This window comes from Electrona antarctica, assembly GCF_951216825.1.
Source record: "Electrona antarctica genome assembly, contig: scaffold_73, whole genome shotgun sequence".
NCBI lineage: Eukaryota > Metazoa > Chordata > Actinopteri > Myctophiformes > Myctophidae > Electrona > Electrona antarctica.
Genome location: NW_027638626.1, coordinates 661,017 through 678,113, shown reverse-complemented (window position 1 = coordinate 678,113; position 17,097 = coordinate 661,017). Strand labels below are relative to the sequence as shown.

General features: G+C 41.7%; 1 protein-coding gene across 1 annotated transcript in view; it reads right to left on the bottom strand.

The window, feature by feature from the left end:
* tmco6 (transmembrane and coiled-coil domains 6) overlaps positions 1–17,097 on the bottom strand; it is a gene marked incomplete at its 3' end in the record, with an annotated part of 68,970 nt that overhangs the window by 22,196 nt on the left and 29,677 nt on the right. The window contains exons 6-8 of the mRNA XM_079530783.1: positions 11,487–11,578; positions 11,203–11,322; positions 7,846–7,954 (exon numbers count right to left, since the gene is read on the bottom strand). Coding sequence (XP_079386909.1) covers positions 7,846–7,954; positions 11,203–11,322; positions 11,487–11,578 — 321 coding nt within the window. The remainder of the gene's footprint in view (positions 1–7,845; positions 7,955–11,202; positions 11,323–11,486; positions 11,579–17,097) is intronic.

Genomic DNA, 17,097 nt, shown 5'->3' with positions numbered 1-17,097 from the left:
AGATGTTTAGTATGGGTCCCCAGCATGTAGAAACTGATGTTATAGATGTTGAGTATGGGTCCCCAGCATGTAGAAACTGATGTTAGAAATGTTTAGTATGGGTCCCCAGCATGTAGAAACTGATGTTATAGATGTTGAGTATGGGTCCCCAGCATGTATAAACTGATGTTAGAAATGTTGAGTATGGGTCCCCAGCATGTAGAAACTGATGTTAGAAATGTTTAGTATGGGTCCCCAGCATGTAGAAACTGATGTTATAGATGTTGAGTATGGGTCCCCAGCATGTAGAAACTGATGTTAGAAATGTTTAGTATCCGTCCCCAGCATGTAGAAACTGATGTTATAGATGTTTAGTATGGGTCCCCAGCATGTAGAAACTGATGTTATAGATGTTGAGTATGGGTCCCCAGCATGTAGAAACTGATGTTATAGATGTTTAGTATGGGTCCCCAACATGTAGAAACTGATGTTAGAAATGTTTAGTATGGGTCCCCAGCATGTAGAAGCTGATGTTAGAAATGTTTAGTATGGGTCCCCAGCATGTAGAAACTGATGTTATAAATGTTTAGTATGGGTCCCCAGCATGTATAAACTGATGTTAGAAATGTTTAGTATGGGTCCCCAGCTTGTAGAAACTGATGTTAGAAATGTTTAGTATGGGTCCCCAGCATGTAGAAACTGATGTTATAAATGTTGAGTAGGGGTCCCCAGCATGTAGAAACTGATGTTATAAATGTTTAGTATGGGTCCCCAGCATGTAGAAACTGATGTTATAAATGTTTAGTATGGGTCCCCAGCATGTAGAAACTGATGTTATAAATGTTTAGTATGGGTCCCCAGCATGTAGAAACTGATGTTATAAATGTTGAGTGTGGGTCCCCAGCATGTAGAAACTGATGTTGTAAATGTTGAGTATGGGTCCCCAGCATGTAGAAACTGATGTTATAGATGTTGAGTAGGGGTCCCCAGCATGTAGAAACTGATGTTATAAATGTTGAGTATGGGTCCCCAGCATGTAGAAACTGATGTTATAAATGTTGAGTATGGGTCCCCAGCATGTAGAAACTGATGTTATAAATGTTGAGTATGGGTCCCCAGCATGTAGAAACTGATGTTATAAATATTGAGTATGGGTCCCCAGCATGTAGAAACTGATGTTATAGATGTTGAGTAGGGGTCCCCAGCATGTAGAAACTGATGTTATAAATGTTTAGTATGGGTCCCCAGCATGTAGAAACTGATGTTATAAATGTTGAGTATGGGTCCCCAGCATGTAGAAACTGATGTTAGAAATGTTTAGTATGGGTACCCAGCATTTAGAAACTGATGTTAAAAATGTTTAGTATGGGTCCCCAGCATGTAGAAACTGATGTTAGAAATGTTTAGTATGGGTCCCCAGCATGTAGAAACTGATGTTATAAATGTTTAGTATGGGTCCCCAGCATGTAGAAACTGATGTTATAAATGTTTAGTATGGGTCCCCAGCATGTAGAAACTGATGTTATAAATGTTTAGTATGGGTCCCCAGCATGTAGAAACTGATGTTAGAAATGTTTAGTATGGGTACCCAGCATTTAGAAACTGATGTTAAAAATGTTTAGTATGGGTCCCCAGCATGTAGAAACTGATGTTAGAAATGTTTAGTATGGGTCCCCAGCATGTAGAAACTGATGTTATAAATGTTGAGTATGGGTCCCCAGCATGTAGAAACTGATGTTATAGATGTTTAGTATGGGTCCCCAGCATGTAGAAACTGATGTTAGAAATGTTTAGTATGGGTCCCCAGCATGTAGAAACTGATGTTATAGATGTTGAGTATGGGTCCCCAGCATGTAGAAACTGATGTTAGAAATGTTTAGTATCCGTCCCCAGCATGTAGAAACTGATGTTATAGATGTTTAGTATGGGTCCCCAACATGTAGAAACTGATGTTATAGATGTTGAGTATGGGTCCCCAGCATGTAGAAACTGATGTTAGAAATGTTTAGTATGGGTCCCCAGCATGTAGAAACTGATGTTATAGATGTTGAGTATGGGTCCCAAGCATGTAGAAACTGATGTTAGAAATGTTTAGTATGGGTCCCCAGCATGTAGAAACTGATGTTATAGATGTTGAGTATGGGTCCCCAGCATGTAGAAACTGATGTTAAAAATGTTGAGTATGGGTCCCCAGCATGTAGAAACTGATGTTAGAAATGTTTAGTATGGGTCCCCAGCATGTAGAAACTGATGTTATAGATGTTGAGTAGGGGTCCCCAGCATGTAGAAACTGATGTTAGAAATGTTTAGTATCCGTCCCCAGCATGTAGCAACTGATGTTATAGATGTTTAGTATGGGTCCCCAGCATGTAGAAACTGATGTTATAGATGTTGAGTATGGGTCCCCAGCATGTAGAAACTGATGTTAGAAATGTTTAGTATGGGTCCCCAGCATGTAGAAACTGATGTTATAGATGTTGAGTATGGGTCCCCAGCATGTAGAAACTGATGTTAGAAATGTTGAGTATGGGTCCCCAGCATGTAGAAACTGATGTTAGAAATGTTTAGTATGGGTCCCCAGCATGTAGAAACTGATGTTATAGATGTTGAGTATGGGTCCCCAGCATGTAGAAACTGATGTTAGAAATGTTTAGTATCCGTCCCCAGCATGTAGAAACTGATGTTATAGATGTTTAGTATGGGTCCCCAGCATGTAGAAACTGATGTTATAGATGTTGAGTATGGGTCCCCAGCATGTAGAAACTGATATTATAGATGTTTAGTATGGGTCCCCAGCATGTAGAAACTGATGTTAGAAATGTTTAGTATGGGTCCCCAGCATGTAGAAGCTGATGTTAGAAATGTTTAGTATGGGTCCCCAGCATGTAGAAACTGATGTTATAAATGTTTAGTATGGGTCCCCAGCATGTATAAACTGATGTTAGAAATGTTTAGTATGGGTCCCCAGCTTGTAGAAACTGATGTTAGAAATGTTTAGTATGGGTCCCCAGCATGTAGAAACTGATGTTATAAATGTTGAGTAGGGGTCCCCAGCATGTAGAAACTGATGTTATAAATGTTTAGTATGGGTCCCCAGCATGTAGAAACTGATGTTATAAATGTTTAGTATGGGTCCCCAGCATGTAGAAACTGATGTTATAAATGTTTAGTATGGGTCCCCAGCATGTAGAAACTGATGTTATAAATGTTGAGTGTGGGTCCCCAGCATGTAGAAACTGATGTTATAAATGTTGAGTATGGGTCCCCAGCATGTAGAAACTGATGTTATAGATGTTGAGTAGGGGTCCCCAGCATGTAGAAACTGATGTTATAAATGTTGAGTATGGGTCCCCAGCATGTAGAAACTGATGTTATAAATGTTGAGTATGGGTCCCCAGCATGTAGAAACTGATGTTATAAATGTTGAGTATGGGTCCCCAGCATGTAGAAACTGATGTTATAAATATTGAGTATGGGTCCCCAGCATGTAGAAACTGATGTTATAGATGTTGAGTAGGGGTCCCCAGCATGTAGAAACTGATGTTATAAATGTTTAGTATGGGTCCCCAGCATGTAGAAACTGATGTTATAAATGTTGAGTATGGGTCCCCAGCATGTAGAAACTGATGTTAGAAATGTTTAGTATGGGTACCCAGCATTTAGAAACTGATGTTAAAAATGTTTAGTATGGGTCCCCAGCATGTAGAAACTGATGTTAGAAATGTTTAGTATGGGTCCCCAGCATGTAGAAACTGATGTTATAAATGTTTAGTATGGGTCCCCAGCATGTAGAAACTGATGTTATAAATGTTTAGTATGGGTCCCCAGCATGTAGAAACTGATGTTATAAATGTTTAGTATGGGTCCCCAGCATGTAGAAACTGATGTTAGAAATGTTTAGTATGGGTACCCAGCATTTAGAAACTGATGTTAAAAATGTTTAGTATGGGTCCCCAGCATGTAGAAACTGATGTTAGAAATGTTTAGTATGGGTCCCCAGCATGTAGAAACTGATGTTATAAATGTTTAGTATGGGTCCCCAGCATGTAGAAACTGATGTTATAAATGTTTAGTATGGGTCCCCAGCATGTAGAAACTGATGTTATAAATTTTTAGTATGGGTCCCCAGCATGTAGAAACTGATGTTATAAATGTTTAGTATGGGTCCCCAGCATGTAGAAACTGATGTTATAGATGTTGAGTAGGGGTCCCCAGCATGTAGAAACTGATGTTAGAAATGTTTAGTATGGGTCCCCAGCATGTAGAAACTGATGTTATAGATGTTGAGTAGGGGTCCCCAGCATGTAGAAACTGATGTTAAAAATGTTTAGTATAGGTCCCCAGCATGTAGAAACTGATGTTATAGATGATTAGTATGGGTCCCCAGCATGTAGAAACTGATGTTAGAAATGTTTAGTATGGGTCCCCAGCATGTAGAAACTGATGTTAGAAATGTTTAGTCTGGGTCCCCAGCATGTAGAAACTGATGTTATAAATGTTTAGTATGGGTCCCCAGCATGTAGAAACTGATGTTAGACATGTTTAGTATGGGTCCCCAGCATGTAGAAACTGATGTTATAAATGTTTAGTATGGGTCCCCAGCATGTAGAAACTGATGTTAGACATGTTTAGTATGGGTCCCCAGCATGTAGAAACTGATGTTAGAAATGTTTAGTATGGGTCCCCAGCATGTAGAAACTGATGTTATAAATGTTGAGTAGGGGTCCCCAGCATGTAGAAACTGATGTTATAAATGTTTAGTATGGGTCCCCAGCATGTAGAAACTGATGTTATAAATGTTGAGTAGGGGTCCCCAGCATGTAGAAACTGATGTTATAAATGTTTAGTATGGGTCCCCAGCATGTAGAAACTGATGTTATAGATGTTGAGTAGGGGTCCCTAGCATGTAGAAACTGATGTTATAAATGTTTAGTATGGGTCCACAGCATGTAGAAACTGATGTTATAAATGTTTAGTATGGGTCCCCAGCATGTAGAAACTGATGTTATAAATGTTTAGTATGGGTCCCCAGCATGTAGAAACTGATGTTATAAATGTTGAGTATGGGTCCCCAGCATGTAGAAACTGATGTTAGAAATGTTTAGTATGGGTCCCCAGCATTTAGAAACTGATGTTATAAATGTTTAGTATGGGTCCCCAGCATGTAGAAACTGATGTTAGAAATGTTTAGTATGGGTCCCCAGCATGTAGAAACTGATGTTATAAATGTTTAGTATGGGTCCCCAGCATGTAGAAACTGATGTTATAAATGTTTAGTATGGGTCCCCAGCATGTAGAAACTGATGTTATAAATGTTTAGTATGGGTCCCCAGCATGTAGAAACTGATGTTAGAAATGTTTAGTATGGGTCCCCAGCATGTAGAAACTGATGTTAGAAATGTTTAGTATGGGTCCCCAGCATGTAGAAACTGCCGGATGCTAACTTGCATATGTTGAGCAATTTTCATAATTGGCATAATATGTGACCATACCATTAACAACCTATAGAAGGCAAAATATCCAAAATTTTGATCATGCTTTATGTAGCATGTGACATGTCAAACGAGGGGGTTTTCATGATGCTGAATCCATTCCACGCATTAGTTTTGCAAAAAAAACACTCATTGGGCTAAAAACGGCCAATGCCGTCATCACAAATTGATGATGGCCATGCACAAGTGGGCATGGCCGTTTTAAGCCCAATGAGTGTTTTTTTGCAAAACTAATGCGTGTGCAAAACTAATGATTGGAATGGATTCAGCATCATGAAAACCCCCTAGTTTGACACATCACATGCTAGATAAAGCATGATGAAATTTTGAATATTTTGCCATCTATAGGTTGTTAATGGTATGGTCACATATTATGCCAATTATGAAAATTGCTCAACATATGCAAGTTAGCATCCAGCAGTTTCTACATGCTGGGGACCCATACTAAACATTTATAACATCAGTTTCTACATGCTGGGGACCCATACTAAACATTTATAACATAACACGTTGGTGTACTCAACATGTCCAGGTTCACTTTTTGGCTACTAGGCTATTATAGGGGTCCTTGAGGGAGTTAAAGTGGAGGAGAGAGTGTCCCAGTTTAAAATGTTTAAAATGTCCCTTGTTCACAGGATTAGAAATAATGTAGCACCAAAGTATTTCAGTGACTACTTTTCAAAGGTTAGTGATACCCACAGGCACTACACCAGAGGTAGGTAAGGTTAGTGATCCCCACAGGCACTACACCAGAGGTAGGTAAGGTTAGTGATCCCCACAGACACTACACCAGAGGTAGGTAAGGTTAGTGATACCCACAGACACTACACCAGAGGTAGGTAAGGTTAGTGATACCCACAGGCACTACACCAGAGGTAGGTAAGGTTAGTGATCCCCACAGGCACTACACCAGAGGTAGGTAAGGTTAGTGATCCCCACAGGCACTACACCAGAGGTAGGTAAGGTTAGTGATCCCCACAGGCACTACACCAGAGGTAGGTAAGGTTAGTGATACCCACAGGCACTACACCAGAGGTAGGTAAGGTTAGTGATCCCCACAGGCACTACACCAGAGGTAGGTAAGGTTAGTGATCCCCACAGGCACTACACCAGAGGTAGGTAAGGTTAGTGATACCCACAGACACTACACCAGAGGTAGGTAAGGTTAGTGATCCCCACAGACACTACACCAGAGGTAGGTAAGGTTAGTGATCCCCACAGGCACTACACCAGAGGTAGGTAAGGTTAGTGATCCCCACAGGCACTACACCAGAGGTAGGTAAGGTTAGTGATACCCACAGGCACTACACCAGAGGTAGGTAAGGTTAGTGATCCCCACAGGCACTACACCAGAGGTAGGTAAGGTTAGTGATACCCACAGGCACTACACCAGAGGTAGGTAAGGTTAGTGATCCCCACAGACACTACACCAGAGGTAGGTAAGGTTAGTGATCCCCACAGGCACTACACCAGAGGTAGGTAAGGATAGTGATACCCACAGGCACTACACCAGAGGTAGGTAAGGTTAGTGATACCCACAGACACTACACCAGAGGTAGGTAAGGTTAGTGATACCCACAGGCACTACACCAGAGGGAGCCCTACTGATTTTAAACCCTGCCATTTTTACAGCAATGTGGGAAAATCATCTTTCCTTATTCTAGTGGAATGACTTGCCTTCCAGCCTTAAGCTGATCAGTTCCTTCGAAAACTTTAAATGCACATTGAAAAGGTGGTTGGCTGATAACATGACCTACATTTTTTAATCCATACTGACCTTTTAGATTAGAATAGGTTAAAAAATAAGACAAGAAAAAACAACAAAAAATCTAGTTTTTATTGGTTGGGTTTTTTGTACCTTTTCTGTGTTTTGGTTTATTGTTATGTCTTTGTCTCCTGCCCCTCTCCCCCAAAAGGAACAGGGTCCTTTTGTCTGTTTTGTTTTGTTACTCCCCATGTCCCCTTTCCCCAAAAGGACCACAACTTGCTTGTGTCTGTATCCTTTTTAATTATTTTTCAATAACATTTGCAATCAATCAATCAATCAGTTCCAGGGGGTCCGGGGACCCCTATAGGGGTCCTTGAGGGAGTTCCAGGGGGTCCGGGGACCCTCAAGGAGTTCCAGGGGGTCACCATGCAGCTAAAGGATACTTTGGAACCAAATGGACCCTTATGGGTCTGTAACTCTGAGAGTGTACAAATGGCTTGACTAGGAGGTTAATCTCTGCTAGAACTGTGAAAATCCTCTCTTATGGGGGTCCCTGGCATATCTTTTCAAAAGGGGGTCCATGGGGCTAATGAGTGTCAATGTGGGTCCTTCAACCACTGGGTTCAATTCATAAAAACACAGATAAACAGAGGAAACAAGACTCACCAGTTCCACTCCTTCCTCAGTGTTCCCTGCAGCAACAGCACCCCCTAGTGTCCCCAGCAGGGAACTGCACCGACCCAGAGCTTGTAGAGGCAGGAGCCTGGCGTGGTCACTGCAGGACAGAGAGACGATCACAGATAAACAGATTAACAGGACAGAGAGACGATCACAGATAAACAGATTAACAGAACACAGATAATCGGTCATGATCAGCCCAGGCAGGTGTTATCACCCCTCAACGCCTTCTGACAGAAGGGGTTGGACCATGCATCCAGCAAGCCCCACCCACTGGTCACTCTGATTGGACCATGCATCCAGCAAGCCCCACCCACTGGTCACTCTGATTGGACCATGCATCCAGCAAGCCCCACCCACTGGTCACTCTGATTGGACCATGCATCCAGCAAGCCCCACCCACTGGTCACTCTGATTGGACCATGCATCCAGCAAGCCCCACCTACTGGTCACTCTGATTGGACCATGCATCCAGCAAGCCCCACCCACTGGTCACTCTGATTGGACCATGCATCCAGCAAGCCCCACCCACTGGTCACTCTGATTGGACCATGCATCCAGCAAGCCCCACCCACTGGTCACTCTGATTGGACCATGCATCCAGCAAGCCCCACCCACTGGTCACTCTGATTGGACCATGCATCCAGCAAGCCCCACCTACTGGTCACTCTGATTGGACCATGCATCCAGCAAGCCCCACCCACTGGTCACTCTGATTGGACCATGCATCCAGCAAGCCCCACCCACTGGTCACTCTGATTGGACCATGCATCCAGCAAGCCCCACCCACTGGTCACTCTGATTGGACCATGCATCCAGCAAGCCCCACCTACTGGTCACTCTGATTGGACCATGCATCCAGCAAGCCCCACCCACTGGTCACTCTGATTGGACCATGCATCCAGCAAGCCCCACCCAGTGGTCACTGAGTGGAACCACACAGAGCCAAAGGTCAACATGTACTGTATGTCGGACACTATAGGGTCTAGGGACTTTAAGCAACGACTGTTTTCAGGACGGCTCTGCTACGCGGAAGTACGGGAGCTGTGACGCCGTCACCGTAGCCGTCAAAAAACGTTACGCAAACAGCCGTCGGCGACATTGGTTCCCATGGTGACGCGTCTATGCAGAATGTGTCAAAAATAAACACGTTATTTTTAAACACCCTGTCACGCGCCAGCTAACACGACCAAAAAAAAGGTTGTTTGCACAACAATGATATGAGCAGGATTTAAAACCCCAGGAGGTATGGATTGAAAGTCTATTGTCCAACGAGGCATGCTACGAGCTGTCTGCTGGAATGCTTTTCTAGAGTCTACTTCATTATAAAACAAAGGAAAAACCCCACCCAGTAAGAAAAACCCCACCCAATAAGGAAAAAACCTGCCCAGTAAGGAAAACCCCACCCAGTAAGGAAAACCCCACCCAGTAAGGAAAACCACGCCCAGTAAGGAAAACCCCGCCCAGTAAGGAAAACCCTGCCCAGTAAGGAAAACCCCGCCCAGTAAGGAAAAACCCGCCCAGTAAGGAAAACCCCGCCCAGTAAGGAAAACCCCGCCCAGTAAGGAAAACCACGCCCAGTAAGGAAAACCCCGCCCAGTAAGGAAAACCCCACCCAGTAAGGAAAACCCCGCCCAGTAAGGAAAACCCCGCCCAGTAAGGAAAACCCCGCCCAGTAAGGAAAACCACGCCCAGTAAGGAAAACCCCGCCCAGTAAGGAAAACCCCGCCCAGTAAGGAAAACCCTGCCCAGTAAGGAAAACCACGCCCAGTAAGGACAAAAAAGGACGCGTGCAGCCCCGATCTGCCCCAGCAGGAACAATCTACCCCATCTGCCCCGATCTGCCCCAGCAGGACCAATCTACCCCAGCAGCCCCCATCTGCCCCGATCTGCCCAAGCAGGACCAATCTACCACAGCAGCCCCCATCTGCCCCGATCTTCCCCAGCAGGACCAATCTACCCCAGCAGGACCAATCTACCCCAGCAGCCCCCATCTGCCCCGATCTGCCCCAGCAGGACCAATCTACCCCAGCAGCCTCCATCTGCCCCAGCAGCCCCGATCTACCCCAGCAGCCCCGATCTGCCCCAGCAGCCCCCATCTGCCCCAGCAGCCCCCCGATCTGCCCCAGCAGGACCGATCTGCCCCAGCAGCCCCCATCTGCCCCGATCTGCCCCAGCAGGACCAATCTACCCCAGCAGCCCCCATCTGCCCCGATCTGCCCCAGCAGCCCCCATCTGCCCCGATCTGCCCCAGCAGCCCCCATCTGCCCCTGGCCAAACCCTGCATAACCATAACAACACTGACCTCATCAAACCCTGGATAACCATAACAACACTGACCTCATCAAACCCTGGATAACCATAACAACACTGACCTCATCAAACCCTGGATAACCATAACAACACTGACCTCATCAAACCCTGGATAACCATAACAACACTGACCTCATCAAACCCTGGATAACCATAACAACACTGACCTCATCAAACCCTGGATAACCATAACAACACTGACCTCATCAAACCCTGCATAACCATAACAACACTGACCTCATCAAACCCTGGATAACCATAACAACACTGACCTCATCAAACCCTGGATAACCATAACAACACTGACCTCATCAAACCCTGGATAACCATAACAACACTGACCTCATCAAACCCTGGATAACCATAACAACACTGACCTCATCAAACCCTGGATAACCATAACAACACTGACCTCATCAAACCCTGGATAACCATAACAACACTGACCTCATCAAACCCTGGATAACCATAACAACACTGACCTCATCAAACCCTGGATAACCATAACAACACTGACCTCATCAAACCCTGCATAACCATAACAACACTGACCTCATCAAACCCTGGATAACCATAACAACACTGACCTCATCAAACCCTGGATAACCATAACAACACTGACCTCATCAAACCCTGGATAACCATAACAACACTGACCTCATCAAACCCTGGATAACCATAACAACACTGACCTCATCAAACCCTGGATAACCATAACAACACTGACCTCATCAAACCCTGGATAACCATAACAACACTGACCTCATCAAACCCTGGATAACCATAACAACACTGACCTCATCAAACCCTGGATAACCATACATGGTTTGACCGTACTAGATCTCCATATATGGAGCCGGCCAGCAACTCTACATGTGACCTCACTGATGACATCACATTAACAGTTTAACTGCTGCTTCTCAACTGTGCCGTATTAAGAAGCTCTGTTGTTTCTTACTGTAAACAGTGACTACATGTCGACTGTAAGTACAGTAAGGCGTGTGAAAAGGTCACGGAGGTCATAGAGGTCACCTGGAGGTCAGGTAGTGCAGACACCAGGCAGCCTCGATGGAGGGGGCGTGGCCAAACTGGGGGTCGAAGGTCGTCAGGACGGAGAGCAGCTGTTCTGGTAGACCAGAGGCTAGGACCGCCCTGCACGCACACACACACGCACGCACACATGCACGCACGCACGCACACACACACACACACACACACACACACACACACGCACATAGATATAAGGTTGTACATGATAAGAACCATTTCTATACAGTAATAAGGTGTGAAATTAAGAGTTTGTATTTCCTACTCACGGTATGATGGTCTCTGCTGCCTCTGAGCTCTGGAGGAGTTGAGACAGCGTGAATCCTACTGACTCTGACAGCGCCATGTTACCTCTATTGACCTGAACACAATATTATTACTGTTTCTACCACCGCTAGGTAAATATGTAAGGGATAATGTCTGGCTAGGTGGTCGTTGTAGGGAGATAATTCACCTCCTTTATGTAAGGGATAATGTCTGGCTAGGTGGTCATTGTAGGGAGATAATTCACCTCCTTTATGTAAGGGATAATGTCTGGCTAGGTGGTCGTTGTAGGGAGATAATTCACCTCCTTTATGTAAGGGATAATGTCTGGCTAGGTGGTCGTTGTAGGGAGATAATTCACCTCCTTTATGTAAGGGATAATGTCTGGCTAGGTGGTCATTGTAGGGAGATAATTCACCTCCTTTATGTAAGGGATAATGTCTGGCTAGGTGGTCGTTGTAGGGAGATAATTCACCTCCTTTATGTAAGGGATAATGTCTGGCTAGGTGGTCGTTGTAGGGAGATAATTCACCTCCTTTATGTAAGGGATAATGTCTGGCTAGGTGGTCGTTGTAGGGAGATAATTCACCTCCTTTATGTAAGGGATAATGTCTGGCTATAGGTGGTCGTTGTAGGGAGATAATTCACCTCCTTTATGTAAGGGATAATGTCTGGCTAGGTGGTCGTTGTAGGGAGATAATTCACCTCCTTTATGTAAGGGATAATGTCTGACTAGGTGGTCGTTGTAGGGAGATAATTCACCTCCTTTATGTAAGGGATAATGTCTGGCTAGGTGGTCGTTGTAGGGAGATAATTCACCTTCTTTATGTAAGGGATAATATCTGGCTAGGTGGTCGTTGTAGGGAGATAATTCACCTCCTTTATTTAAGGGATAATGTCTGGCTAGGTGGTCGTTGTAGGGAGATAATTCACCTCCTTTATGTAAGGGATAATGTCTGGCTAGGACAGGTGGTCGTTGTAGGAGATAATTCACCTCCTTTATGTAAGGGATAATATCTGGCTAGGTGGTCGTTGTAGGGAGATAATTCACCTCCTTTATGTAAGGGATAATGTCTGGCTAGGTGGTCGTTGTAGGGAGATAATTCACCTCCTTTATGTAAGGGATAATGTCTGGCTAGGTGGTCGTTGTGTTCTTAGCTTGCTTATGATTCTAGATGACTATTTCCATGTATGTGATGTATCACCATGTGTTGTTCTATCTCTATGTATGTGATGTATCACCATGTGTTGTTCTATCTCTATGTATGTGATGTATCATCATGTGTAGTTCTGTCTCTATGTATGTGATGTATCACCATGTGTTGTTCTATTGTTCTATCTCTATGTATGTGGAGTATCACCATGTGTTGTTCTATCTCTATGTATGTGATGTATCACCATGTGTTGTTCTATCTCTATGTATGTGATGTATCACCATGTGTTGTTCTATTATTCTATTTCTATGTATGTGATGTATCACCATGTGTTGTTCTATTTCTAGGGAGATAATTCACCTCCTTTATGTAAGGGATAATGTCTGGCTAGGTGGTCGTTGTTTTCTTAGCTTGCTTATGATTCTAGATGACTATTTCCATGTATGTGATGTATCACCATGTGTTGTTCTATCTCTATGTATGTGATGTATCACCATGTGTTGTTCTATCTCTATGTATGTGATGTATCATCATGTGTAGTTCTGTCTCTATGTATGTGATGTATCACCATGTGTTGTTCTATTGTTCTATCTCTATGTATGTGATGTATCACCATGTGTTGTTCTATCTCTATGTATGTGATGTATCACCATGTGTTGTTCTATCTCTATGTATGTGATGTATCACCATGTGTTGTTCTATTATTCTATTTCTATGTATGTGATGTATCACCATGTGTTGTTCTATTTCTATGTATGTGATGTATCAACATGTGTTGTTCTATTGTTCTATTTCTATGTATGTGATGTATCACCATGTGTTGTTATATTGTTCTATTTATATGTATGTGATGTATCACCATGTGTTGTTCTATTATTCTATTTCTATGTATGTGATGTATCACCATGTGTTGTTCTATTTCTATGTATGTGATGTATCACCATGTGTTGTTCTATTTATATGTATGTGATGTATCACCATGTGTTGTTCTATTGTTATATTTATATGTATGTGATGTATCACCATGTGGTGTTCTATTGTTCTATCTCTATGTATGTGATGTATCACCATGTGTTGTTCTATTGTTCTATTTCTATGTATGTGATGTATCACCATGTGTTGTTCTATTGTTATATCTCTATGTATGTGATGTATCACCATGTGTTGTTCTATTGTTCTATTTCTATGTATGTGATGTATCACCATGTGTTGTTCTATTATTCTATTTCTATGTATGTGATGTATCACCATGTGTTGTTCTATTTCTATGTATGTGATGTATCACCATGTGTTGTTCTATTGTTCTATTTCTATGTATGTGATGTATCACCATGTGTTGTTCTATTTATATGTATGTGATGTATCACCATGTGTTGTTCTATTGTTCTATTTATATGTATGTGATGTATCACCATGTGCTGTTCTATTGTTCTATTTCTATGTATGTGATGTATCACCATGTGGTGTTCTATTGTTCTATCTCTATGTATGTGATGTATCACCATGTGTTGTTCTATTGTTCTATTTCTATGTATGTGATGTATCACCATGTGTTGTTCTATTGTTCTATCTATATGTATGTGATGTATCACCATGTGTTGTTCTATTGTTCTATTTCTATGTATGTGATGTATCACCATGTGTTGTTCTATTGTTCTATTTCTATGTATGTGATGTATAGCCATGTGTTGTTCTATTGTTCTATCTCTATGTATGTGATGTATCACCATGTGTTGTTCTGTCTCTATGTATGTGATGTATCACCATGTGTTGTTCTATTGTTCTATTTCTATGTATGTGATGTATCACCATGTGTTGTTCTATTGTTCTATTTATATGTATGTGATGTATAACCATGTGTTGTTCCATTGTTATATCTCTATGTATGTGATGTATCACCATGTGTTGTTCTATTGTTCTATCTCTATGTATGTGATGTATCACCATGTGTTGTTCTATCTCTATGTATGTGATGTATCACCATGTGTTGTTCTATTGTTCTATCTCTATGTATGTGATGAATCACCATGTGTTGTTCTATTGTTCTATTTCTATGTATGTGATGTATCACCATGTGTTGTTCTATTGTTCTATCTCTATGTGTGTGATGTATCACCATGTGTTGTTCTATCTCTATGTATGTGATGTATCACCATGTGTTGTTCTATCTCTATGTATGTGATGTATCACCATGTGTTGTTCTATCTCTATGTATGTGATGTATCACCATGTGTTGTTCTATCTCTATGTATGTGATGTATCACCATGTGTTGTTCTGTCTCTATGTATGTGATGTATCACCATGTGTTGTTCTATTGTTCTATCTCTATGTATGTGATGTATCACCATGTGTTGTTCTATTGTTCTATCTCTATGTATGTGATGAATCACCATGTGTTGTTCTATTGTTCTATTTCTATGTATGTGATGTATCACCATGTGTTGTTCTATTGTTCTATCTCTATGTGTGTGATGTATCACCATGTGTTGTTCTATCTCTATGTATGTGATGTATCACCATGTGTTGTTCTATCTCTATGTATGTGATGTATCACCATGTGTTGTTCTATCTCTATGTATGTGATGTATCACCATGTGTTGTTCTATCTCTATGTATGTGATGTATCACCATGTGTTGTTCTGTCTCTATGTATGTGATGTATCACCATGTGTTGTTCTATTGTTCTATCTCTATGTATGTGATGTATCACCATGTGTTGTTCTATCTCTATGTATGTGATGTATCACCATGTGTTGTTCTATCTCTATGTATGTGATGTATCACCATGTGTTGTTCTGTCTCTATGTATGTGATGTATCACCATGTGTTGTTCTATCTCTATGTATGTGATGTATCACCATGTGTTGTTCTGTCTCTATGTATGTGATGTATCACCATGTGTTGTTCTATCTCTATGTATGTAATGTATCACCATGTGTTGTTCTATCTCTATGTATGTGATGTATCACCATGTGTTGTTCTATCTCTATGTATGTGATGTATCACCATGTGTTGTTCTATTGTTCTGTCTCTATGTATGTGATGTATCACCATGTGTTGTTCTATTGTTCTATCTCTATGTGTGTGATGTATCACCATGTGTTGCTCTATCTCTATGTATGTGATGTATCACCATGTGTTGTTCTATCTCTATGTATGTGATGTATCACCATGTGTTGTTCTATCTCTATGTATGTGATGTATCATCATGTGTAGTTCTGTCTCTATGTATGTGATGTATCACCATGTGTTGTTCTATTGTTCTATCTCTATGTATGTGATGTATCACCATGTGTTGTTCTGTCTCTATGTATGTGATGTATCACCATGTGTTGTTCTATCTCTATGTATGTGATGTATCACCATGTGTTGTTCTATCTCTATGTATGTGATGTATCACCATGTGTTGTTATATCTCTATGTATGTGATGTATCACCATGTGTTCTATCTCTATGTATGTGATGTATCACCATGTGTTGTTCTATGTATGTGATGTATCACCATGTGTTGTTCTGTCTCTATGTATGTGATGTATCACCATGTGTTGTTCTATCTCTATGTATGTGATGTATCACCATGTGTTGTTATATCTCTATGTATGTGATGTATCACCATGTGTTCTATCTCTATGTATGTGATGTATCACCATGTGTTGTTCTATGTATGTGATGTATCACCATGTGTTGTTCTGTCTCTATGTATGTGATGTATCACCATGTGTTGTTCTGTCTCTATGTATGTGATGTATCACCATGTGTTGTTCTATCTCTATGTATGTGATGTATCACCATGTGTTGTTCTATTGTTCTATCTCTATGTATGTGATGTATCACCATGTGTTGTTCTATTGTTCTATCTCTATGTATGTGATGTATCACCATGTGTTGTTCTGTCTCTATGTATGTGATGTATCACCATGTGTTGTTCTATCTCTATGTATGCGATGTATCACCATGTGTTGTTCTGTCTCTATGTATGTGATGTATCACCATGTGTTGTTCTGTCTCTATGTATGCGATGTATCACCATGTGTTGTTCTGTCTCTATGTATGCGATGTATCACCATGTGTTGTTCTGTCTCTATATATGTGATGTATCACCATGTGTTGTTCTATCTCTATGTATGTGATGTATCACCATGTGTTGTTCTATCTCTATGTATGTGATGTATCACCATGTGTTGTTCTATCTCTATGTATGCGATGTATCACCATGTGTTGTTCTGTCTCTATATATGTGATGTATCACCATGTGTTGTTCTATCTCTATGTATGCGATGTATCACCATGAGTTGTTCTATCTCTATGTATGTGATGTATCACCATGTGTTGTTCTGTCTCTATGTATGTGATGTATCACCATGTGTTGTTCTATTGTTCTATCTCTATGTATGTGATGTATCACCATGTGTTGTTCTATTGTTCTATCTCTATGTATGTGATGTATCACCATGTGTTGTT